Source organism: Phragmites australis, chromosome 1 (genome assembly GCF_958298935.1).
Source record: "Phragmites australis chromosome 1, lpPhrAust1.1, whole genome shotgun sequence".
Classification (NCBI taxonomy): Eukaryota; Viridiplantae; Streptophyta; class Magnoliopsida; order Poales; family Poaceae; genus Phragmites; species Phragmites australis.
Genome location: NC_084921.1, coordinates 18,820,145 through 18,846,508, shown reverse-complemented (window position 1 = coordinate 18,846,508; position 26,364 = coordinate 18,820,145). Strand labels below are relative to the sequence as shown.

Below are 26,364 nucleotides of genomic sequence, written 5' to 3'. Positions count from 1 at the left end.
GGTGTCATCGACGTGCGGAGGGTTTGGACCCCGAGGCCTTTTACGGGGGATATTGACCTCGTCATTTCTGGTGAAGGAGGTGTAGCTGATAGTGGGGCCATGAGATGAGTTCTTTAACGGAGGTGGGGTAGTTTCGGAGCCTAGAGGCGCTAGATAGAGGCAAAGCTGATGACTAAGGCCGAGGGAGGCAGTTTTTGAGCCCTCTAAGCCCTGGCCGCCACTAGGTTCCAGCATGATGTGAACATTCTTTTATTTGATACTAGTATAGACTCCTCTCCAAATTTGTTCTAAATTTCTTACTCAATGAAATCTATTCAGAGCCCGGCGGCAGCTAGAGGAGGTGAAGTCGATGGCTAGACCGAGGGAGGTAGTCCACAACCCCCTCGGCCCTTAGCCATGGTGAGGCTCCGGAGGCAGAGCCATCCGGAGCCCAGCGGTGGTTGCTAGAGATGAAGCCGATGGCTAGGCTGAGGGAGGCAATCCGCGACCCCCTCGGCCCTTAGTCGTGGCGAGGCTCAAGAGGCAGGGCCATCTAGAGCACATCGGCGATTTCTGGAGGTCAAGCCAATGGCTAGGCTGAGGGAGTCAATCCGCAACCCCCTTGGCCCTTAGTCATGGCGAGGCTCCGGAGACAGGGCCATCCGGAGCCTAATGATGGTTGCCAGATGTGAAGTTGATGGCTAGACCAAGGGAGACAATCCGTGACCCCCTCAGCCCTTAGTTGTGGCGAGGCTCCGGAGGCAGGGTCATTCAGAGCCTAATGGCGGTTGTTAGAGGTGAAGCCTATGGCTAGACCGAGGGTGGCAATTCGTGACCCCCTCAGCCCTTAGCCGTGACGAGGCTCTAGAGGCAGGGCCATCTGGAGTCCAGTGGTAGTTGCTGGAGGTGAAGCCGATGGTGAGGTTGAGATGATCTCCTTGGTACTCGGCTAGCACCTTCGAGTTGCCAGAGGGTTTTGTGCCTCTATGACATTGATGCTATGCCTTCAACTTACCGGAGGGTTTTTCGTACCTCTACGGCATCTGAGCTTACACCTTTGACCTACTAGAGGGTTTCTTTGTACCTCTATGACATCGGGCCTTACGCCTATGACTAGTCGGAGAGTTTTCAGTACCTCTATGACATCGAGGCTTACGCCTACGACCTGTTGGAGGGTTTTCAGTACCTCTACAACATGGAGACTTTCATCTATGACCTGTCGGAGGGTTTCTTTGTACCTCTACGACATTAGGGATTTCAACTATGACCTACTTGAGGGTTTTCAGTACCTCTACGACATCAAGGCTTTCGCCTATGACCAATCAGAGGGTTTTCAGTACCTCTACGACATTAGGGCTTATGCCTACGACCTGTCAAAGGGTTTTCAGTATGAAGGGATCGGTAACGTCCTAAGAGGGGGGTGATTAGGACACTTGGAATCTATTCAACTCCAAAAACTACACAAGATAAACCTATATCATTTTTTATCTAAATGTGCTCTAGTTTTATCTAGTGTGTTTACTCTACCAATCAAAGCGCTTGCAACCTATCTAAGAAGGTAAATTGCAAGAATGTAAATGAGGAAACGTAAATATGGTAGAGAGAGCAAACTCAGCACAAGGATATTTATCTCGTGGTATCAATAGTATGAATACCACCCCTAGTCCACATTGGAGCACAAAAGATATGCTCTCAGTCGGCACCTGATCATGCCACCAAGGCAAGGTCTCACCACTATCCGCTCTTTTGGTTCCTTACCGTCGTGATCACTTTGGAGCTTGATCCACCAAGGCAAGGGTCTCTGTGTTCTTGTACATGCTTCTCGTCGCCACTCCACACACAAGCTTGTCGGCGAGCCACCAAGACTTCAAGGTGCCGGCATACCACTTGGTACAAGGTTGGATCACTCCTTAATCCACTCTCTAGATAGCAATCACCTAGCAACACTCTCTCTAGGCCTATAAGCACTAATCACTCACTAATCTTGTGCTTAATCACCTTGGATAATCATTTTAAGCACTTTGGTGGCTTGGATATCTTCTCAAGTATGTATGAGCTTCCTCTAGACATCAGCAGCATGTAACACCTTCAAATGACTGAGTGGAGGGGTATTTATAGGTTCAAACCTGTGCACTAGCCATTAACCCAACGGCTCAGAAACATTGTTAACACCGGATGATCTGGTGAGAACAATAGTACTAACACCGGATTATCCGGTGAGTACACTCTCACAAACTAGCCGTTGGAACCCCACTCAAGCCTCTATGAACACCAAATATTCCGGTGTATACTTCATCTCCATCACCGGACTATCCGGTGAGTTATCCTAAACCATCCGAGCATTTCCTTCTTCTCTGTGTAAATTGCTCCGGTGAAAGCATCCGATGCACATCACTTTATCACCGGACTATCCAATGTCTTGAACTTCGTTCTGTCTCTTTGCACTGTTCATTGTTCGGTGTATTTTTTGTGTAGTCTTACTTCATCACCGGACCTTCTGGCATGTTGATCTTCGATCATCCATTGCTGCAACCCTCTCTGGTGGAAATGCTCTGATGTGTATCTTCCTCTGATCATTGGACTTTCCGATGGGTTGTTCCATTCTACTTTCTAGACAGAAACACTCCGGTGTTGCCATGCTTTGATCACCGGACTATCCGGTGAGGCTTAGCATTCATTCTTCAGCACGACACCCTTCTCTGGAAGAATTGCTTCAGTGAGCACACTTGCTGATCACCAGACCTTCCGGTGAGGTCTTCAGGCCTCTCTCCCCCTTTGTCAAATATGTCCCGGTGAGTTCAACACCCATAGCACCAGACCATCCGGTGAAATAAATCTTCCTGGGACTTCTCCAATTCAGTCCAACTTTGTCCCGGCTGCGGTGGCTTCTTCATGTATTGCATCCATGAGACCTACTAACATATATTCTTGACAAACATGTTAGTCCCATTGATTATGTTGTCATTAATTACCAAAATCACAATCATGACCTAATAGGATCATTTTCGCTACACAGTACATCTACGACATCGGGGCTTTCGCCTATGACCTATCGGAGGGTTTCTTTGTACCTCTACAACATCGGGGCTTTTGCCTACGACCTGTTAGAGGGTTTTTAGTACCTCTACAACATCAGGGCTTTCACCTATGACCTGTCGGAGGATTTCATTGTACCTCTACAAAATCGGGGATTTTGCCTACGACCTGTCAGAGGGTTTTTAATACCTCTACGGCATCGGGGCTTTTACCTACGACCTACCAGAGGGTTTCTTTGTACCTCTACGATATCAGGGCTTTCTCCTATGACTTGTCGGAGGGTTTTCAGTACCTCTACAGTATCGGGGCTTTCGCCTACGACCTGCTAGAGGGTTTCTTTGTACCTCTACGATATCGAGGCTTAGCCTATGACCTGCCGGAGGGTTTCTTTGTACCTCTACGACATGGGGACTTATGCCTATGACCCGCTAGAGGGTTTCCAATACATCTACGGCATTGGAGCTTTTGCCTATGACTTGCTAGAGGATTTCTTTTTACCTCTACGGTATTGGGGCTTTCATCTATGATTTGTCGGAGGGTTTTAGTACCTCTACGATATCGGGGCTTTCGCCTACAACCTGTCGGAGGGTTTCTTCGAACCTCTATGACATCAGGGCTCTTGCCTACGACTTGTTGTAGGGTTTTCATTACCTTTATGGCATCAGGGCTTCCGCCTACGACCCGTCGGAGGGTTTTTTTTACCTCTATGATATCGGGGCTTACGCCAACGGCTTGTTGGAGGGTTTCTATGGTTTTTAAGGTATCTTTTCTACCAAGTCCATTCCATCGGTGAGGGAGGTTTTTAAGATGTCCCTACCATCGAGGCTAAGCAATTGGTGGAGAGGTTTTTTAAGATGTCTCTGCCATCAAGGCTAAGACATCGGTGGGGTGGTTTTTAAGATATTCCCGCCACCGAGGCTATGCCATTTGTGAAGAGGCTTTTAAGATGTCTCCGCCATCGATGCTAGGCAATCGGTGGGGAGGTTTTTAAGATTCTCCACCACCAAGGCTAAGCCATCATTGGAAAGGTTTTTAAGATGTCTCCTCTACCAAGGCTAAGCCATCGGTGGGGAGGTTTTTAAGATATCTCCACCACCGAGGCTAAGCCATCGGTGGGGAGATTTTTAATCTCTATATCTTATTTCAGCGAAGGTATAACTTAATTTTTTACTATAGATATAACTTACGTTTTATTGTTTATTGTTGAACATAGATAATAACTTAGGTCTTAAGGTATACTATTGCTACCTAGCAGCTATCTGTCATAGAGACTTTCAATCAGATAAGCTAGCTACTTTTAGAGTGCACTGACTTTGTTGTATAAATACTAACTAGCTAGGTAAGCTATTGCTAGGTGGCCATGAGTGGGCGTACCTTTTCCAAAATGAGGCTCCACAGTAAGGTCAAAGGGCAGGAAGAACTCCACAGCCTAAAGGCAATGGAAGGGTCGGCTTCTCTGGCTAGGGCTACCTATCGAAGGGTCTAGGCTGTGTGGGCATCCGGAGGACTTAGAGCCCTACTGCCGGAGCCCTAAACCTCTTCGCCGTGGCCGATCCCACTAGTGTCGAACCTGACAGGGGAGGCACGTCATCGGCCCCAACTGCTCCAGAGGCTCAGGTGGGGCCCCCTACGTTAGAGGCTTGCTGGACTCTATTTATGGCTAGGGCCTTTTCATGACTCAGTGCTCATAACACGCTAAGGGGGCTTGGTAAGGCCTAGCCACCCACTGTAGGCTTGCGACCCATTGGTCGCCTATCGCCAGCTCTTTTCGCTTGCTAGGCATCCTGTCTGTCTCTTGAGATAATCCTCCCAGAAAGCTATGAGGGTTTGACAGCCCTCTATATTGTGGCCACATCCGGGTCCATGTAGGATGCACCAGTACCTTTTCGGTGGTTCTGGAGCTTGTGGTCGGTGCCAAGGATGTCGGCAGGATCTGCGCCCCTTGGGGCCAGTGGTCTCCCTGGAGCCTACTTCCCCGTAGGGAGGCTGTCGGGGCCGTCGGGCAACCAGACTCTCAGAGGACACTATCTCGACAAAGGTGCACTAGGTATCGTCACAAGAGGCATCTAGGGGCCAGGCCCACGCATGAGTGCCCCTAGGCTCGGGCACCCAGAACCATTGGAAGGCAATCTGTTTGGTTGTGGCCTTGGTTGTAGCCCCCTGGGGTGAGATGGGGACCTTGCTACGCCACTGTTAGAACACCTCCACGTTGGCTTGGGACTCCGTGCCAACCCAAGCTGTTTGGTCGGCGGTAGCCGGATGGTCATCGTTCCACCCAACTGCGGGGCTAATGGGTGTACATGCTGTGCCCGATCGCAGCTGTCATGCATACATTTACATGGGTGCGGTGATGGAAATGACTGCTTGGGGTAGCGCCTTGGTGGTCTTTGGTGGTGCCCTACCTCCCCTTGTACTTCTATGTTTGGTCCCTACAGACGGCGCACTATTGGCGTAAGACAAGATGTCTTCCACAAATAAAGTGTGACGAGAGTCTCTTCTAGAGAGGAGACTCAAACTTGGAGAAGAAGTAGGGAGGAGGGAGAACCAAAAACGTGTTAATTGTAAAAAAGATTGGTCATCTGGCCTGATAGCCATGGGTCTGTATTTATAGTATCGTTCATGGTGTAAATGTGCAAGCATGCTCTTACAGACACTACAAGACAAACCCCTCTTTTGCAACGCATATATGCATTGCTAGAAGTCCAAATAAGCGTTGGTAGGATCAATACCAACGCATTCACTATTCGTTGCAAGAACTGGCGTTGCAAGGGTCTATTACAACGCATATATAAGTGTTGGTAATAGCTGTAAAAACCGTTGCAAGGTTGCAACGGATATAGTGGGCTATACCATCGCTTACATGTGTTGGTATATACCCTGGACAAATGACTTTTCTAGTCTTTTCCAACACATAACTTGAGATTGTTGCGACGCTTATAAATGTTGCAATTAGCAATTGTTCATCTAATTGGCCTAATTAGTTTTTATTTGGAGCCCAATTAATGAGAAAATAATTTATGCAAAAATCAATCGAGAACACATCACATGGCAAATAAACACTGATATATTGAAATGGAATTGTTGCATTACATTGAATACCATCCACATGATTCATGATAGAAGTTTGATCTAAACATCATTTCCTATTGAAACAAATATTAAACACAAGGAATAGTATTTTGCAAATGCCACCACCACTGTCCATCCTCCGTCAAGCTTGTCATTGAAACCATCACCAATTTATCTTTTCAACCTACATTAAAAAATTGGAATCCTTTAATGCAACATTAGGAAGAAACAGAATCTCATTGTGAAGATAATAAGATGTGAACGTACAAATGTTGAAGGCCAAGCAATATTAGCTCCATCTGCATCACCGACAAATTTGTAGGTTTTGTATGGCCGTATCAATGCTTCGTCTGCAGCAATTACAACATTGACACGCACTAATTCATTTCCTATTGGGACACCATCAAGTTTGTGTGTTGGATCACAACTTACTACTGTAGAAACAGCTACTTTCTTATTTTGACTTTTCCAGCTCTTCAAAAATACTGTAGTGCCAGCCTAGTGCATATATGGAAGTGTTTGAGCAAAATAATCAAACAACAGAAAGTTAACCATTTGTAAAAATAAATTGCTAATGAACATAAACACTCTTATACCATCGTTGAGCTGATCACTAACCTACTGCCTGTACCATGCTGTTGTTTCTATAAAAAAAAATTATATGGAACATCAGTCTGTAGCTAAGAGAATTCTTTGAAAAAAGGAAATAACTATCATGAAGTTTAGAAGAAGTTTCTTATACAGTAGCACGCATGGCTGCACAAGCTCCTTTTGAGATATTTTTGCTCTGAAGAAAATAAGAAAGTCAGCACAAGCTCCGAAGAAACAAAGTTTTACAAGCAAACGAGTGGACAGACTAGGCATATCTACTGTGCTATATAATTAATATTCTAACCTGTGAATGCACATTAATATTCTAACGAGTGGACAAAGTTTTACAAGACAATGCACATTAAAATATTCTAACCTGTGAATTCTAATAGGCCAATGAACAGTTCTCAAGTGCTAGTGAAGCTTAGTTGACAAAAATACACACTAAATTATCTGCTATAAAGTGTCAATAAAGATAGAAATATTGCAGACATACCACTTAACAATTTGATAAATTATTGGAACAGGATTAGGAGGTCTGCATTAGACGTAATTTTCAAGGGAGTCCAGAGACAATTACTTTTACTCCAATTGAGATAAATTATACAAATGCATCTAGAACAATCTAACAAAAATTTCTGTTTCCTGCAAACTTAGTACGAAGCTGGCCGGAGATTATCGAACCTGGCAGGATTAGGATGGATTACGCCATACCTTTGTCTTCTCAAAACCTCCTTTTTCTTTGCTCAAACCACGGAGCTGGCCGGAGATTAATGCAGTGGGCAACAAGGGACTGTAGGTAGAGAAGGATTGATTAAGGAATAGGAAGATGAAATCAACAGGTAATGTAATGAACCAGCAATAAAACTCAGAGTAAAGAAGGGAGGAATCTAAATTCAGAGTAGACTTGAAATATTTAGTTCACCATGATAACTGAATCATTAGATTTTTCATTTGGGAAAAATGCATGTCTCACACTCTCACCTGCATTATTTCTCAAGAATCTCTACTGGAAAATATATGAGTACATAATAAATTTTGTCTGAAGCATATTAACAAACACATGTTGAGCAAATTAGTGTGGTAGCAGATGGCACAGATCCTTACAGAGTTTTGTCCAAAACCTAAACCACGAGCAGCAGGCTGGCACTAAAATTAACACTCTCCAGCCATCTACAAAATAGTTAATAGTAGCATCTATATTGAATCAAAATGACAACTCGCAATTTCAGACATCAAACACCTCCAAGTAATCGGGACTCGGCATCAACCACCGTCATGGCCGAACCGAAGGAACCCACAGAGGCAGCGGAGGAGGATATAGGGCAGCCCAAACGGAGCGGATCAAATCGAATCGAAACTGAAAATAGCGGAGCAAACAACGATCCATGGATGGACGGACGGGTTCTCACCTCGGTCGGAGATCTGCAGGAGACGACGAGCCGAATCGGGTGCGATGGGCGCGAGCACGCCGACGTCTGCGACCGCACGTGCTGCTCCTGCTCGCCGAGCTCCGCAGTCGGTGTGCTGCTCGCCAGCTCCTGGTCGCGCCGGGCGCGCGCGGGGGAGGCCCAGGCGATGCGGCCCGCCGGCCCTCTGCTCTTGGTCGCGCCTGCTGTATGCTCCTGGAGCCGGGGCACCGGTCGCCTTGGTCCTGGGCGTAGCGTGCGGGAGCAGGGGCAAGCGGATAGGGATGGCCTCTGTACCCTTGATTTGGGGGAGGGCCCGAGGAAACTATATGATTTGCACGCATAGTATTAATATAAGATGATTTCTCAGGCAAGGTTACACACAAAAATCTAATAGCTCAGGTGGTAATGGCGTGGACCTGAGTGGCAAGAGGTACAGGTTCGTCTCACAGTGCAGAACTTTTTGTACAAATTATTTTTCCTTCTAGGTGCGCCCACCACGGTGCACTAAAAAATATTTTTCCTTCTAGGTGCGCCCACCACGGTGCACTAAAAAATTAGGAGATAAAAAAACTAAGGGAGAATAGGAGAATGTCATATACCGAACGGATGATGCTTCCAACGTTTGGTAAACGTTGCCACCATGGTATTTGCAACGACTTAGTTATACGTTGCATAGTATGCACTGTTAAAAAGGGGTTTGTCTTGTAGTGAGAGATAGTAATACAAGCTATCACTATACCATAGGGGCCTAGAGCTGATCAAATCGCACGGGTCTAGGTAGGATGTATTTACCTCTAATCAGAAGATATTATCTACTATGTCAATACAATGATGCAATTTTTCCTAAGGTGCGGTACTCAGTCGATCGTCTACTATGGTGCCACGCTGTCCAAGGTATCAGTCTGGCTCCTACTTGCGCTAGGATGTCATGTTGGCCACCACTTGCACCGGCATTAATTGTCGATCACTTTGTGTTATGCCAATTGCCTTTGGTGTTCTCCTTTTGCTAATATTCCTTTCGGAGGCCAGCTTCTACAAGGAGTTTGGAGCCTAAGAGCTCCAGAGAAGCTCTTGATGGCATCCCCTTAGTATTATCTGTGGGCTAAGATATTTCCCCAAACACATTAAGTGTTTCTTCTAGCAAACCATCATTTGATGATTTGGAGTCCCTAAAGACGTGACCCTTGACAGCGTGACTCAATTTGACTCTGCACTATTCAGATATTTCTATGAAGGCTTGGGAGTGATGTTGTGATTTGCGTTAGTTGGCCATCCACAGTCCAATGGGGCGGTCAAAAGGGCCAATGGAGGCATTTATACCACAGTGGCCAAGCAACTAGTTGGGCTACCCAAGGGCAAATGGGTGGAAGAATTGCCGAATGTTCTGTGGTTCCTCCGCACAACGATCACTCGGTCTACATGTTCCACACCCTTTTGGCTATTATTTGGAGACGAGGTTGTGACCCCGGTCTCCAAGAGACTAGGGTTAAGTCTTGGAGAATCTTATCTGTCGAATCCCAAGATGAAGCATTGTCGAAGGACCTCATCGAAGAGTCTCGGTTGGTGGATGCTGCAAACCTCACAAAATACCAAGAAGAAATGAGACGATAGGTGGACAAGAAGGTCGACGACACTACTTACCATCCCAAGGATCTCATACTCCGGTGCAAGCTAAATCATGAGGTAGTGGAGAAGCTCCGGTCCAAATGGGATGGCCCTTTCATTGTGACAGATTCCCAAAGACCAGGCTCGAATCACTTGGCCACCCTAGAGGGTGAAACACTGTCTCACACATGGAATGCAGATTTGATCAGCAAATACTGGGTCTGAGGACCACCCCTCGGTTCCTTGCTTTAATAGATAGGGTTAGCTAGGATGTCTTTACTTTTCTGCAAAATGTAAAAGTAGATACCTTTGGAGCTGTACTATTTTTCTTGCAGGGGAAGCCCCATTCTAGGGTGCAAGGTTTTTAATGAGGCAGGCTCCTTGTGTAATCCCTAAATGAATGAAAATGAATTTCCTAAAAAGAGTATCTAGTTTCGCCTCATGCACAAAGGGTAGTAGTCCAAGGACTCCTCTATGGCTGATGTCCAAAGACTTGCTGCTTTGAACAACCGGACGAGCCTAAGGGCCCCGAAGGGATGACATCTAAAGATTAACGAAAGGTCATCACCCATGTATGGGCTCGACACCTCAACGAATCGGGCAAACCTATGGGTCCCGAAGGGCTGACGTCTAAGGACTCACTCATGTTAAACGGAGGGTCATTGCCCACGTATGGACTTGACATGTCAACGAATCAAGGGAGCTAAGGGCCCTGAAGGGCTGACGTCTAAGAACTCGCCAAGATAAATGGAGGGTTGTCACATACGTATGGGCTCGACACCTCAACGAATTGGACAAGACTAAGAGCTCCAAAAGACTGACATCTAAAGACCCATCCATGTTAATGAAGGGTCATGGCCCAAAGTATACTCTCGAAACCTCAAAAGCCAAGTGAACCCAAGGGTCCCAGAGGGCTGGCGCTAAAGAATCCGCCAATACTAATGACACGCTTATCCCGCTCCTCAAGTACGTCTTCATCGTCCTCAGCGCCAACGACAACGGCGAAGGTCAACATCCAAACTTCACTCCTTACACGCACTCATCGCAGAATCATGACACGTACTTGCATGCTGTTTGAACTGCTTCCCTGCAGGTGGCACGTTCGCACTGTACTCGCTGCTGGTGCGGCACGCCAAGTTCAGCCTGATGCCCAACCAGCAGGCCGCCGACGAGGAGCTGTCGGCGTACTTCCGTCCCGGGTACGCGGCGCAGGAAACGCCCATCCTGAAGGCGCTCAGGAACTTCCTCGAGAATCACCGCAAGTCGCGCACATTCCTGCTCCTTATGGTCCTCGTCGGAGCTTCGCTCGTCATCGGCGACGGCGTCCTCACGCCGGCCATGTCCGGTGCGCAATGAATCTGGATATCTACTCTTGTTGCCGCTCATTTTCAGGAAAAAAAGATCAGTTCGCTGATCTTGGCTGCGTTTCGATTATGTCTCCCAGTGCTCTCGTCCTTCTCCGGTCTCCAAGTACATTCAAATGCACTCTCAGATGGTAATTATAGTATACCTCCAATTGCGGTCTTACAATTCCAGTTCGCTGATCTTTACATCTCCAAGACTACTTGGTGGTCAGGTGAGGTGTTGCTGCTGTCGTGTATCGTGCTGGTGTGCCTCTTCACCCTGCAGCAATGGGGCACGAACCGCGTCGCCTTCCTGTCCGCACCCGTCGTCATCATCTGGCTGTTCTGCCTCGCCTCGCTCGGCATCTACAACATCATCGTGTGGAACCCCCAGGGTCCTGCGCGCGCTCTCTCCCTACTACCTCGTCAGGTTTTTCCAGCGCACCGGCAAATAGGGGTGGATCTCACTTGGAGGAGTGCTCCTCTCCATGACAGGTACAGTACTGCTCTCGTGTTGATCTGTTCTGTACAGAGCAGCCGAAAATGACATGTTGGCACGAATTTGTTTTCTTGAATCAATTAACAGTGCAAAATTACCACGATACACTACTACAAAACCTCAATTCACATCCTGATATCATTGTTGGTTCATCCAAAACTAGCAATGATAATAGTATCACTTCCCGTTCACAATCTCCAACTGTTACAAATAATTGAGTGGTAAGAACCAGTTTGTAGCATGAACCAACAATTGTAACCTCCAAATCATTGTCGGTTGTTTAATATTAGTTCTAAAATTTATAATGATGGTGGTTTGGAACCAACATTGATAGAGTTTTCTGTAGGGAGGACAATTTGCACTTTTATGCAAATCTATCGTGCAATGATTGTTTATCAAGTTTGCCATTGCTTTTTTGGCCTGAAGAGTCACATTAATTCCTTGTTTGCTCATTGCACTGTATTATGCAGGGACAGAAGCTATGTTTGCTGATCTTGGCCACTTCACTGCTGCATCAATAAGGGTATATATACATTTAAGATTTTCCTGGCTTTTCTTTAATCCTTACCAATGTATTTTTCATTCAGATCAAAGTCTGTATCCGTTGCTCCGGAATGCCAGACATTGTAAACCATTCATCACTTCAAATGTAAACTCTGCAATGCATGGTGTGGGTGTTTACAGGTTGCGTTCGTGGGGCTGATCTACCCGTGCCTGGTGCTGCAGTACATGGGGCAGGCGCGTTCCTGTCCAAGTCTCCCCGACTGCGACATCCACTTCGTCTTCTTCGAGTCCATCCCCCGTAATCATACCATCATCACCTGCACATCATCACCTGCACATTATATTTCACTTCATTTCGAACAGTGTGATCTGGTGATGCGATGTGACCGCATATCTTCTGGCCGGTACTGGTGATTGCGACGCTGGCGGCGATCGTGTGATCTCGGCGACCTTCTCCATCGTGCGGCAGTGAACCGCGCTGGGCTGTTTCCCGCGCGTCAAGATCGTGCACACCTCCAGCCGCATCAGCTAACGGGCAGATATACAGCCCCGAGATCAACTGGATCCTCATGGTCGTCTGCCTCGCCGTCACCGTCGGCTTCCGCGACACTAACCTCATTGGAAATGCCTACGGGATGGCGTGCGCGGGGGTCATGTTTATCACCACGCTCCTCATGTTGCTGGTCATGGTCTTCGTGTGGCAGCAGGGCTTCCTCCTGGCGGTGCTCTTCCTGCTGGCCTTTGGCTCCGTCGAGTCCGTCTACCTCTCGGCGGCGCTGATGAAGGTGCCGCAGGGCGGGTGGCTGCCGCTGGCGCTATCGCTGGTGGTGGTGTTCGTCATGTACGTGTGGCACTACGGCACGCGCTGGAGGCACCTGTTCGACGTGCAAAACAAGGTGTCGCTCAAATGGCTGCACGCGCTAGGCCCCAGCCTGGGCATCGTGCGCGTCTCGGGAATCGGCCTCATCTACTCCGAGCTCGCCACCGGCGTGCCGGCCATCTTCTCCCACTTCGTCACCAACCTGCCGGCGTTCCACCAGGTGCTCGTCTAGTCGTCTTCGCCTGCGTCAAGACCGTGGCCATTCCGCACGTCCGCAGTTACGAGCGCCACCTCGTGGGCCGCATTGGCCCGCGCGAGTTCCGCATGTACCGCTGCGTCGTCAGGCACGGCTACAAGGACGTGCCGGGAGACGACAACGACTTCGAGAACAACCTCATGCTCCGCATCGCCGAGTTCGTGCGCATGGAGGCCGCCGAGGGCGAGGCCACCACAAACGCCAATGCGCCGCGCAACAGCGATGGCTCGCTGGAAGGCCGCATGGCCGTTGTCACGCGCCCTATCGACCTCTCCTGGACGGGGCTCTCCATGCTGACGCCCTTACCCGCCGGCATGGAGGAGAGCCTCGTTGTGCACGCGGCCACCACCGCGGCCATGGCCACGGACAGCAGCAAGTCGGAGACGCTCCAGTCGCTGCAGACCATGTACGAGGCCGAGTCGCCGGGGTTCGCCAACCGGCGGCGCGTCCGGTTCGAGATCGACGACTCCACGGGCGACCGCATGGACCCGACGGTGAGGGAGGAGCTGAGAGCGCTCGTGGAGGCCAGGCAAGGAAGAGCTCGTCGGTGTTCAAGAAGTTCGCCATCGACGTCGCCTACTCGTTCCTCCGCAAGAACTGCAGGGGCCCCGCCGTGGCGCTCAACATACCACACATCAGCCTCATCGAAGTTGGCATGATCTACTATGTCTAGTCTTGCCTTAATTTATTTTAGTGTCTTGATTGATTAATTAATTGTTTGAACTGCGACCAATTTAATTAGGTTTGGGAATTAATGCTTGAGTAATTCTACACAAGGTAGGGCTCGGCATGATGATCCATGCTTTTATGATAGTAGTAGTATGCTACGAATGTGTTCAATCAAATTGTACTTCAGTGCAAGGATGGATTGTTCAGTGCGAATCCAAATTACATTTTTACTTCTTGCGATCGATAATTCAGTTAACTAGTCGAATAGCCCAAGCAATTGCGTGGCTAGATTCAAGTACATGGTTGTCTCCTCGTATAAACCCAACGTATAAATAAGGAATAAGTCTACTTAGCTTTACGAAGTATTGAGGTTCGTCTAGATAACCTCCAAAGTATGAAAGGTATTGAGTCCCTCGAACTATTCAGTACCGTCTAAATAACCTCTCAAGGTGGTTTTAGAAGTGATTTCGCCACCGTGACGGCCACATGACTGATAACGTGGCACTGACTTGGCAAAGAAATGTTAAAAATAACTTTAAAAATCAAATCTGAACATTTGAATATGGAATGTTAACTCATCTTTTGAAATTCATCATCAAAATATGAAATTTAAGATTCAAGATATTTAATTTTGTATTTTTTAAGTTTTGATTTTTGTAATATATTGAATTAAAATACCTGGTTTCATATTTTAGGGTTATGTAAGACAAACCTCAATACTTCGGGAGGCTAAGTAGACTTATTGCTTATATTAAACTTGTCATAATACTCAGGTTGATGATTAATCAGGTTTAATAATAATGTACTATCTACTACGACTGAAATTCACAGTGAATCTTGCTATAGAACATGCGGTGCACCGAAGATGTTGGCAATAAAGCTTTAAGCAGTCTATTTCTTTATGAATATGGAGGAACCAAATGATTTTCAGCGTCACAGAAACTTGGATAACAATCCCCATTTCAAAATCCATCTGATTTTTTCTAATCGAAATCAAAATTTTGAACCCCAGAAAAAGATGTAACACCTTGTCGGCAATTGGCTGGGATCTGTTAAACTGGTTAGGAACCATTTTATTTGCATTTCCAGTCGAGCTGGCAACAAAAATTTGTGCTGTTCTGAAGTTTATTTATTTATTTTCACTGACCGGCCCACTAAGAGCTCAGAACCATAAGTTGTCACATGTTCCGTGCATAATTAAGCTGTGGTTTTAAAATGACACACTCTGCTCATAACAAAACAAAGTGATTCTTTTCTCCATCTCCAACCAATTTCTCTGTTACGGTGCTTCAGCAGTTTCGTTCCTTCTTTCACAAATTCATGTAATTCAATTAGAGAAATTTTATGGTGGTCCAAAATTAATATGAGCCATCTATTTTTAGAGTCCAACAATCCAGATTAGTCAGAATACTACTCATTTTCTACTAGTAGTATAGGTAGTATATGTGAGTAGTATAGTAGTATTAGAGTTATTTTGGGAAGAAAAATACGTTACATAAAACTAATTAACTGCAGTTATATGTCTCTAAATAGAGTAATATTTCATTGTTATTTTAACATTTTAATCTGTCTTCGGTATGAGAGTTCATTTGCTACCCATCGGCTAGGGTTAGCGATCCGATGTTTGCGTTATCAATTTTTCTATTAACAAAAGCATGGTAGTTAATTTTAACAAAATTGCCACAATTACCAAAATATCCAATTATATAGATCGTCGGATTAGATTTATACTACCTCTTACCTCTAGGTAGTATGGACCACCGTAAAAGAGCTCTTCAATTAAAGAAGCCTTCAAACTGGAATTTCTGCTAATCACAATGAGGCATAATTTGCAAAATTACATGTACACACAGGACTGGATTTATGCTCGACTTGTACAGTCAGGATATTTGAAGCATCATACAAGGCCACGCTTGTGACCATGCATTACCACCAGCATCTCAAGCAATTATACAAGACATGATTCACAACGAATACATGGATTGACATCTTGCTGCAATGAGAGCAGAATGAAGGGCCTGCCGATTCATGATTCTATCTCCATTTATACCTAGACAACTAACTAAAATACAACAAAGCTACATATATATATTGGGGGAAAATTACAACAAATAGTACAGGACCAAATAGATGGTGTGATAATTTAGGTTATGTTTGCATGTTTTTCATGCATTCCCACCTGTGAATCGGTCTTGGTGAGCTCTATTGACAGGCCAACCACTGGGCAATCTGGATGTACAGCAGAGATAAGCCCATGCCGAACACAATACAATTGCCAGCAATTATAGAAAATCCAAAGCCGCACCACATGAGAAATATAGGAATATCACCAATAAATCGTGCAATACTGCAGGTGACAGGAGTCAGGCTCTGGGAAGTATCGGTCCAGAGACAGAGAACTGATCAGGCCAAGTATCTATACACATTCGGGTTGTCTTTATCCCTCTCCAAGTAATCCCTTGTGATAAGATCCTCAATCCGCTTCTTTATGGCCTTGAAGTCAGGCTACAGAGAAAACAGCAGCACTTTATCATGTGAAGTCATCATACAAAGCTCAAATAAACAAGTGAGATTTGTTTTGTGAATGCCAGTTTGACCACATACATAATTATTACACGAAACAAAAGGCTAAAAAGATGATGGGGCTAGGCAGAGGCTGTATGTCATGCACAGAGCTAAACAAGGCATGCTTAGGCAAAACAACCTGTGCTATGTAATGGAAGACAGCCCCAACAAACGAATGTTATATCTCAATTCTAAGCGAAGTGGACTTGTGACAATCCTTTGGAGAAACAACAAAATCTAACAGTGTACAGCTGATTGGTTGAATTGAGCACTCAAAATTAGGGCAAGAAAAGTATTTTTGGTGACAACATCTTTAACTACTTTCTTGAATAAATGTTTTCATACCTTGAACATGCGACCAAGCTGCTCCACACATTCCATTACAAGTTGTTGATGACCCAAAACTTTACGACTCTTCATAATGCGCACAATGGATGCATCAATTGCATACCTACGATCCTTGTCAACATCTTCAACTACTCTCTTTTTCTCATCAACTGGAGGAAGTGGCACCTACAAATAGCATGAAAATCCAAGATAATGCATACAAAAGAATAAAAGTCAGGAAAGTAAATTATCCAATATAGAAAACATAAAAGAAGATACCTTTATTCTTCGCATCTTGTCAGTAAATTTTGAATTGAATTGAAAGACATCGTTTGGTGAAATAGATTTGTTATTTGGTTCTTTGTTAAGAATCTTGTATTTTGCACAAGACAGAGAATGGAGCAAACGAATAACATCATCATCTGAGAGATTTAGCTGTGTCACAATCTCAGAATAGCTAAGCCTGTCAGCTCCATTAAATAGCAGCAGCAATGCAGCCTGCCAACATAAGAGAACATATCAGAGGGCATCCAACACATGAAGCAAATGCTCATCCCAAATGCAGTTAGAGTTACCTGATAAGTTGTAACAATGAGCTCAATAGTTTTGGCCTCAAACTTAGCACTGATATTACAGGTTCCCAGAGAATATATCCAGGTAAGCTTCCTGTGCTTTGTTCTTGTCTGGTAAAACTCCTTGAAAACCTCTACACATTTCACCTAGACAAAATTAAAATGCAAATAAGTATGCTATTTAGAGTAAGGCATTAGCTACCAATACTTCAGAAAACAAGGAAAATTCACGTCCCATTTTTAAATTGATGATCAAGTTTAGCAAGCCCTATGATAGCTCTCTAGTTGGCACAAAGAAGAAGCAAAAAATTACCATTTCAGAAGGTAGGTTTAGATCAAAAGATTTGTAACTCGGCCAAAATCCTGTTGTCAGAACAGTAACAGCTAAGTCTATCCCAGGATTCAACTCGGTATGGCTGCTTATGAACTCTTCAAATTTCGTCTGATGATCTCTTGCAACAGTAAGATCAGTAACCATGCCCTCCATTTTTGAAGTGAATTGCCCTCCGCATTGTTGTTTTAGTTTGGTTAGGATACTTCTTTCATGCTCATCATTAGCACTCTTGTCAAAAAGTAATCTCCTTGCAAGCTTCTTTCTGCAAATTAACTCCAAAAGTCAATGACCTCCATTCTAATTTGTCCCGGTCTCCCGGAGCTTAAAGACAGTTAGAATCAGTACGCAAAAGAAGGAAATTACCTGTAAAATTCAGCAAACAAGTCCTTATCGCTGATATAGGCAAGTAGCCTTACCACCTGGTAATTGTACACTAACAAGATTAAGTTCCTAGTTCTGAAAAATTGTAATGGCATTAGCAGTACAAACAGGGCACATCAATGGCTGTACCTTCTCAAGGGTATCTTCAATTGCTTCGTCGCTAAGCTTTTCACTGCCACCTTTCTTTAAAATATTGTCACAGAAGGTAGCTAGCAATTCGGCACTTGAACTACCAGAAACACCTTTGTTGCAGAAAACTTCAAAAGCCTCTTTAAGAGCCTGTATAAACAAAACACAAAACAGGACCCAACGTTTCAATATTATGGTCGAATTAATGGCGTGAACTAACAGTCACAGATAAGTATATCAAATGACAGACCTTATGAAAGAGTGTGTGACCCTGGAAACACTCAGTAACATATGCTACATACTTGTCATGCAGCTCAATGATTTTCCGGACAAAAATCTAAAATCCAGAAAAGCTCAGTGGCTAACAGATCCATAACAAAAATTGGAAACTAACAGCAATATTATATCAAGACATGAACCTGTTCCTGCAGACCAACCATGTCCTTCTTCTCTGGCTGTAATACAACAAATGATCTTAGATAGCAATCGAGAGGGAAAAAAAATTAAAAGATCAATTTGTTGAATTAGTTGCAAAGATCCGTCAAAAAGAAAAAGGAAAATTCTCTAGAACTAAATAGGCATATAACCAAAAGGAAAACAAGATGTAGTTAAATATGACATAAAACAAGCACAGGGGAAAATTGTATTTTGATTCATAACTAAATGAGTAATTCGATAAAAACAAGGGGATAGTCCACAAACACCCCAATAAGTCAACTGTTATTTCAAGTAGCCCCCCAATAACTCATTTTCATTCACTGACATCCCCATAAGTAGACATATTGTTCATACCCCCCCCCCCCCCAAGTTATTCCAGAACTCTTTTTTCCTTTATTTTTTGCGATTTATTGAAAGAACTTGGCAATACATGGTCAAGTCAGCGAAATTCAACCAATCTAACAGCCAGAGATCAGATTAAATACCTAGCCAGTTATTCCCAGCCAAAGTATAATACATTGGTGGTTGCATGTTTAGAATTTGTGATTGCATGTTAGATTAATGTGTAATAAGTGGTCGACTTGACCCAAATACAATAAGGTCGCTTCAAAAAAACATGATGCATGCGGAATACAGCATTGGGTTGACTTATAGGGGTATGTTTGAACAGTATATCAACGAATGGAAATGAGTTATGGGGCGCAAACAAATATAACAAGTAACTTAATGGGGAGCCTTATGGATTTCCCCTAACAGACAATAAATAGGGAGCCATCGGGCAAGTATGATTCATTGATCATTTTATGTCCAAGCCATCACTACAAAATACAATAATAGCAGAAAATAAGTATGGCAAATATTCCTGGTTGTGGCATAAACGTCCACAGTCCATACATCCGGTTTGGGATAATAAAAATTCTTGGTTCTGCATTGATGCATCTAATTCTTAACAAGCAATACTAGCAAAAGCAACATTTGAAACAAACCATAAATGTTCAACTTATATTGGACGACTCTCAACTATTTATACACAACTGCAAGAATCTAATGCAGCAGGATAGTTTACATGTGAGACACAGTATAGACATTCCAGCATGAGTCAAACTCTAGATGATTGATGGAAAGCATGCTACTGAATAACCACAAGATATTTAAATTAATGCCCTGACAAAAAAAAGGAACGGAAAACAAAGGAAGCATAAAAGATCAACTGCTGAATATACAATAATACTGCACCTTCTTATTACTAGCAGCATCTTCTGCTTGCTTGACTAAGGCTGTGCCCTCGTTAGTAACATGCTGCAGAGAAGTACTGTTTGATTACAACATAAAATAGATTTATAACGAAACATAGCACACATTTGAAGCAAACAATACCTGCTTAAATATCTGAGAAACAGGTTCTAGGCCACGAGTTATTCTCGAAAAGAGCCTATACATTCTTGAGAGATCCTCAACCTGCAGCAGGGTTGCACAAATATTAATGTTATTTCGTACATCCTCAATATGCTATTAATGTAGACAGAGACCTCCCATCAAACCTTATCATCACGAAGTAGTGCATGACATCCAGAATGCTCCTTTTCCAAGAGCTGGCTTGCATACTGAGTTAGCAATTCATGCTGCACTTTCTGCCAAAATCAAGACAGCATGGTAAACCACGGCATATAGGGTAAAGAAATTGTGACTAGTCCTTTATCAGAAACCCTACGGCACATTGAATATACAGTAATAAAATATGGTTTTCCACTTACCTCCAATAACTTCTGTTCGCTACTAGAATGCAAATAATGAGCAACACGATCCTTTTCCCGTTTCAAGCATTCCTCAGCCTGATGAAAGAAATATCCATCAAAATGTGCTTACCCACGGAAATGTTCACAAAAGCCTTCTTGAAGTTGATGATACCTTTAACATGTAGTCTGGACAAGAATCCTCAAGGATCCAGGTTTGAGCCTTGATAGAGTAGTAGTCGGCAGTATCTTTGAGCAAGAAATCTTCAAAATCATTTTCATAGCACTCCATACCACCCAAGCCAATTTCAACAAATATATCCAGAACATTCTTCAATAAGGCCCTATCTATTTGTTCACCCTCGCGTTCTCGATCTATCTGTTGAAGAAATAAATTTTCATAACCAACCATACACAACCAAATAAGTTCACATGACAAGATGGGAAGACGCACCAAAGATATGACTGCACTATTTACTTTTCCTTTGATCTCTTGGTATACCTGTTACCAGAATTGAAAGTGGTTAAAATCCAGAATTATTACAGTGATTAGAGAACCACTAGGTGGGTTCAATAAAATGGGACAGAAAGATCAGTAATTCAAATAAAGTAGTTGTGTTACCAAGTCTCTGAAACAGCTAAGCCCAACTTCTCTAAGAGGTGGTAGTGACCTTCGTGAAATGAAGTACCGATCAAGGTAATGGAAGAAGCGTGACAACCACCGAACCATCACTTTATGGTTTGACCACCGTTTTACTAGCTCTCTCAACATAAACTCATCATGCTTCTCTCTTAGAGAAGGTAAGACCTGGACGAATTAGAACTAAGTTAGAGGGTACAAGCAAATACAGAAAAAAAAGGGGATATGATTAATATCGTGCAGGTAAGGATCTGAGCTCCTTTTACAGTACCCACGAATGTTTGGCCCATCCATTCTTTTCCATCTAACAGAGTGGATTGATTGAGAATGTTACCGATACTCCCGATCCAATGCCACCAAGTGACAAGGGGTACAATTTTTATTCGAGAATTAATAACTGTACACAACTCTAAACCCAACTCTGAGTACAATTCCTAATCCCATCATGAACCCAGCATAGGCACATCCCCTTCCCATTTGGCCACCCCACCTATGCGAATCACTATATTTCCCTTGCACATGGTCTAATCCAAGCCTCGACAGCTCGACAAGATTCATACCTCCCAGTGAGATTAAGTAGTCATTGGCTCAGGGGATTATTTCAGTTGATTAAACAATGAAGTAATTAGCGGATTGAGAAAGCAGAAAAAATTGGAAAGAGATGGATCTGTTTTGCTGAAAGATAAGGGAGACAGTTTCTTTCTGTTAACCACATATAAGTTTCTTAATCATTGTCATATACCCATATTAGCTCTTCCACGTCAGGTGTCTCATAGGTTTGTAAATTACAAATAAGTTAATGTAAAAGGTCTATAATAATCTCCTAAATCAAGGGTTACATTTAATCTATGCTCCCTGCTACTTAAGGTAGTAGAAGGTACAGCAAAATCATCAATTTCAATACACTGACAATTTCATCCAACCACAGTGTTAAGGAAAGGAAGTTCAATCAGAAGACAGGACCAACATGTTTGCATGCGGAGAAATACAGTTTTGTCTTACAATTGAAAGATTTATCACTGAGTCACTGACAATATGAACTGCTAATTCAAGATTCAAGATGCTCTTTCTTCATAGAATCAACACTTCAGTACTTCATTAATTCAAGGTTTATCTTCACACGAGAAACAAATAACAAAACATACAACAATAACTTATCTGAATCTGACCACTGAGAAGGAATTGAAGGTAAGTACTTCTTCAGCATGATAATTAACTAGCCATAACTAAACAAATTGTATCAAAATAAGGATAGCAGCAGGGTGAGGACAGGGACAAAGCACCATGGTCATTCCCCCCTTATTAGCATGTGCATTTTCATGCAGTAACAATCAAAGAAAACTTGACCAACCTAGGAGGAACTAGTTGGCTTTGATATTAGAAATAGGCACCCAAATTCACTTGGGTGGTCAAGGCGTACATTCACACCTCAACCAACTGAGTGAGGCTTAGTTTCTTGCAATGACAACCTAAGGATTTGGCAGAAAATAGGGAATACATACAACTAAGTAAAATATGTCAACATCGTCATGGTTTTTAAGGCGGTAAGGCAAGGTGTGGCAACCCACCCCCATCCCAACACCTAGGCGATTATGAGGCAAGGTGAGGCGACGCCATACCCATCCCAGAAACAGCAGCCGGGAGGAGGAATAAAAAATGAAAAGAAAATGGAAAAAAGAGGGAGAAGGGAGGGGGCTGGCCCAGCCCACTAACCAGCCCATACCCCTTCCCTCCTGTAATGCCCTGTACTTATCTACTAGCCCTGGACCACTCGATTCCCTGTATCACTCTCTCATCACAGCGCCGCCGCTCGCTACCCGTCTCTTTCTTGCAGCGCAGCACATCACCACCGATCGTTGCCTATCTCTCTCTTGCAGCGCAGCGCAGCACCGTCGCTCGTCTCTCTCTGCCAGCCAGTCACTCCATCTTCCAGGCACTCCCGTGCCTCCCACTGTCCCCCCCCCCCTCCCACCACCCTTCCAGATCGACTACCGCCGCTGACAGGAGGGAGCGCTACACCGGCCACTGGTGCCGGAGCTGGCAGGGATGAGGGAGGAGGCTTTTCCTCCCACTCTTGCTCTCTCCCTCATTCGTCAATGCTTTTGGTAAGGTGCGGCGATGTCTTGCCGTCCCAGAGTACCTTGTCACCTAGGCGACGCCTTAAAAACCATGAACAATGTACTTTACAACAGATAGCTTACCACAAGCAAGTGCAATCAAAAGACTAGCCACATATATCAAATGTTAACAAAGAAACGAGCACATACATTCAAGGGAAATTTTAAATGTATTACAATTTGAGCAGCACAACCGGCAGCGCTGAATGTTTACATAGTCCCATGCAAAAAGTTCTTGGGTTCAATCTTCATACTTAAATGCTGTCATTTCCTTGCACAGGAGGATAATTGGAAATATACAATCTCACAAAAAAAAAGGTGAAATGCTAATGTACAATAAAATAACCCCAGTGCAGCCAAGTACAATGACCTTGGATCAGCATGCTGCTTGCTCCCACCCAAAACAAAACAAACATAACTTCAGGCCATTATAACCAGTTTATCAAAATCAGACCATACACAAATACCATATCAAGATAGCTAAAATCTCTACATGTAAGGGAAGTTATGCTCCCTCTGTTCAAAAATACATGACGATTTGGACAAGACGCAATCTCCAATAAGCAATTTTCACCATTGATTTTCACAGTAATAAGTTAGTAAAAAGTAGAAAACACTGTTTTCGGAAGTACTTCTCGTAACAAATATAATTAATACCATTTTCATGTTCCCAGCTAAAATATTTGGATCCTGCTTCAGTACTCTTCCAAAGAGTTGCCTACTTTCACTGTGTCGGTGAAAACAATCTGGTTTTAGCATGGGTACTCCAAACCAGCTCATGCCCAGCCCAGGCCCATCCAAGATCGAAATCCAGAGTATGATTTCACGCGCAACAACATGCACAACATTTATCTTTCTTTCTCCTTCTGCTTTATTTCTTTTTTTTGACCTGTATTGGTGGCGATGTGCATGGCTCTTGATTCGGTGCATGTAACAAATGATGAAAGGTTGGAAGCGAATCTAAATAGAGTTAGCAGTGGGCCTTCCATGTACCGATGCAGGTTGACATGTCCATATGAGCTCATTTCACATGGCCACCGCAGCAGCGGTGCTCGGCTGCTTGCTGCGCTCCTGCCAAAGACAATGTTCTCCATGGTGCTCAATGTTGTGACGGTGTGGTATGCTTGCACGTACCGCTGCAAGGAATGTGTCGATGCTTGTGGGTTGGGGGATTGCAGTTGGGTTGTCAAGACATTGATTGCATTCATCTTCTTCAAAGAACAGCCTACACTGTTATCAAGTAGGGTTCAGGATGTCCAATGGTAAGGGTTTGGACCTAATGGCAGGCAACCTTCACAGCAAAACTCTCAACGTGAAAATAACCATATAACCTCTAAAAATACAAAGACTACCCCTTAATCTCTACCATTGATTTGCATCTAAATTTGTATAGCTTTCAACAAAGAGGTGATTATTTTCTACATATTTGCAACCAAAGGTAAGGAAGTTTGGCCATTCAAATTATGCAACACCATATATTTCTAAATGGAAAAGGGAGTACTTGATATATCACTCTAAGGCTAACTCCAAAGATGATTGAGCTACCACTTTGCAATCAACCACAAACTAAAGGTACCAAATTCTAAGAAGCGTGAATCCTCCAGGAGACCTGGGTCACACAATTTTGTGGTCAAATCAAAGTTTCCCAAGCTTACTTTTGGAATGGACAATTCTATTCTTGATTTTCAGCGGCTTAGGATTCTGGTTCCAGGCATCGAACCACTCGGTATAAGCTGTTCTACTTCGTATAACTCAATCAATGTGTGATGTCTATCCACCCTTTGTGTGTCACGGGCAACAAGACCATTTCCATAAATATCTTCGGAGTGGGCCTCCTCCAACCCAACAGCCACGCTAAGATAGCAGAATGGACACCAAATATGGCTAATTAACCCAGGAATAATTTCAAAGAACACCTCACCATGGACGTGATGTACTCCTCGAAGGACTCTCGGTACTTCTCATAGAGCTGCTGCGAGTAGTCGTGCGGTGGCTTCTGCGTGCACATGTTGTAAATCGTCCTGCGGCATCGCAAACAAAAGCCTAGAATCAGATCAGCGAAGCACGAACAGGGCAAGCAAAACAGACCCCGAGCACCGAGGGGATCGAGAAGAGGGCGGCACGCACGTGTAGAGCATCATGTAGTCCTCGGAGCTGAACTGCGGCTCGGGCTTGCCCTCGAGGATATTCTTGAGTTTGGTGATTCCCTTCTGCATGAACTCCCACCCATGCTCCAGATCGATCGTCTTCCGCTCGTGCGTCGCCATCGCGAGCCCAGCCACCTTTCCCCCTCCCCCTCCCCCTCCGCCGCCGGCTCGACTCGGCTCGGCTCCGCGCGGCGGGGGAATCCCGCCGGAGAGGGCAGCCGGATCTGCAGCGGGGACGCGTGTGAGCGAGGTAGCTAGCTGCTTCGCTGGCTGGGTGGTGCGGGCGGTGGCTTTCCCCGCGTCTGGATGAAAGGCGGAAGGGAGGAGGAGTTTTCATTTAATAATATTATTTTATTGACAAATTTAGAAATAATAAGTAAATTCGTAAAATTGTAAGAATAATACAGGTTAGCATGCGAAGTATCAATAAAGCACATTTCAATACTTTGAATGCTGATAACCTACGTGATATTGGGCCCATGAGCCTGTGGCACGTAAAATACAGAGAAAAGGCATATCGACACGTATTTCATGTGCGGATAGGCCCCCAGGTAAACACCGATATGTGTATCAGTCTGGTTGCTAGCCAACAAGTTACATCTCTTTTTATTTGATTTTTAATAATAATTTGTGAAATATTAATAAGGCACTGCCAGAACTCAGTGTATATTCTATAGAAAAATTCACACTCTTTTGAAACATCAACTATGACTACACAGAGGCTAAGGCAATGAGGCGCGTGGATGTTTTCTAATGAGGCTGAGGCTAATAGCATCACAAAGTGATCATTTTTCCTATTTTTGGTTGGATATGATTTTATCTATATTTTTTTAATTTAGTTGATCTAAAATTGTGTGAGTAATTTTTGAGTGAAGTAAAGTTAGGAGAATATAAAATATAATTTTGCAAACAATAGTAGTTGAGAAGCACAGTTATTATAGAACCCTGTACAGAGGTTACATACGTTGATAACTATAAAAAAATGATGACAACAAACGTTGATATGTATGATACGTATAAAGACTAATCTAATAGCGTGCCGCTACTAATCCTAATATGTCTTAGGGAATGAAAATATGTCGGGTTACATTAGATGCTCTCTACTGAATGATTAGATGCTCTCTACTGAGTGCACCTCAGAAATTTACCTATTCTCAGAGCATTGGGGCCCACTGTCTTAGCGTGACAGGCCCTCTCT

General features: G+C 44.1%; 1 protein-coding gene, 1 long non-coding RNA gene and 1 pseudogene across 3 annotated transcripts; 1 reads left to right on the top strand and 2 right to left on the bottom strand.

The window, feature by feature from the left end:
- Window positions 1–6,061: 6,061 nt before the first annotated feature.
- Window positions 6,062–8,370, bottom strand: LOC133888209 (uncharacterized). Its single transcript, XR_009903746.1, has 3 exons — window positions 8,088–8,370; window positions 6,352–7,468; window positions 6,062–6,268 (listed from the first exon to the last, which is right to left on the bottom strand). It is a non-coding gene; the product is annotated as an uncharacterized LOC133888209 (long non-coding RNA).
- A 1,510-nt stretch (window positions 8,371–9,880) lies between these two features.
- Window positions 9,881–13,787, top strand: LOC133883285 (probable potassium transporter 3; annotated as a pseudogene).
- Window positions 13,788–15,669: 1,882 nt separating this feature from the next.
- LOC133912150 (cullin-1) lies at window positions 15,670–25,482 on the bottom strand. Of its 2 annotated transcripts, XM_062354756.1 has the most exons (18): window positions 25,147–25,482; window positions 24,941–25,040; window positions 20,885–21,070; window positions 20,717–20,764; window positions 20,438–20,641; window positions 20,284–20,361; window positions 20,071–20,160; window positions 19,907–19,987; window positions 19,766–19,828; window positions 18,511–18,546; window positions 18,342–18,428; window positions 18,092–18,241; window positions 17,945–18,000; window positions 17,561–17,843; window positions 17,251–17,394; window positions 16,955–17,173; window positions 16,694–16,861; window positions 15,670–16,288 (listed from the first exon to the last, which is right to left on the bottom strand). In XM_062354756.1, the coding sequence occupies exons 1-18, from the start codon at window positions 25,284–25,286 to the stop codon at window positions 16,187–16,189; spliced, it is 2,235 nt and encodes a 744-aa protein (XP_062210740.1). In that variant the 5' UTR covers window positions 25,287–25,482; the 3' UTR covers window positions 15,670–16,186. The 2 variants fall into 2 exon arrangements, with proteins under 2 accessions (XP_062210740.1, XP_062210734.1); XM_062354750.1 differs by lacking the exons at window positions 24,941–25,040; window positions 25,147–25,482 and adding an exon at window positions 23,677–24,909.
- Window positions 25,483–26,364: the final 882 nt, after the last annotated feature.

Excerpts from the sequence above, each read along its gene's own strand:
- LOC133912150 (XM_062354750.1), bottom strand. The coding sequence starts at position 23,949 with ATGCACCGAATCAAGAGCCATGCACATCGCCACCAATACAGGTCAAAA. Across the intron at positions 18,242-18,341 it reads GTCACACACTCTTTCATAAG|GCTCTTAAAGAGGCTTTTGA; the intron begins GTCTGTCATTTG and ends TTGTTTATACAG. Across the intron at positions 16,862-16,954 it reads ACAAGATGCGAAGAATAAAG|GTGCCACTTCCTCCAGTTGA; the intron begins GTATCTTCTTTT and ends TGCTATTTGTAG.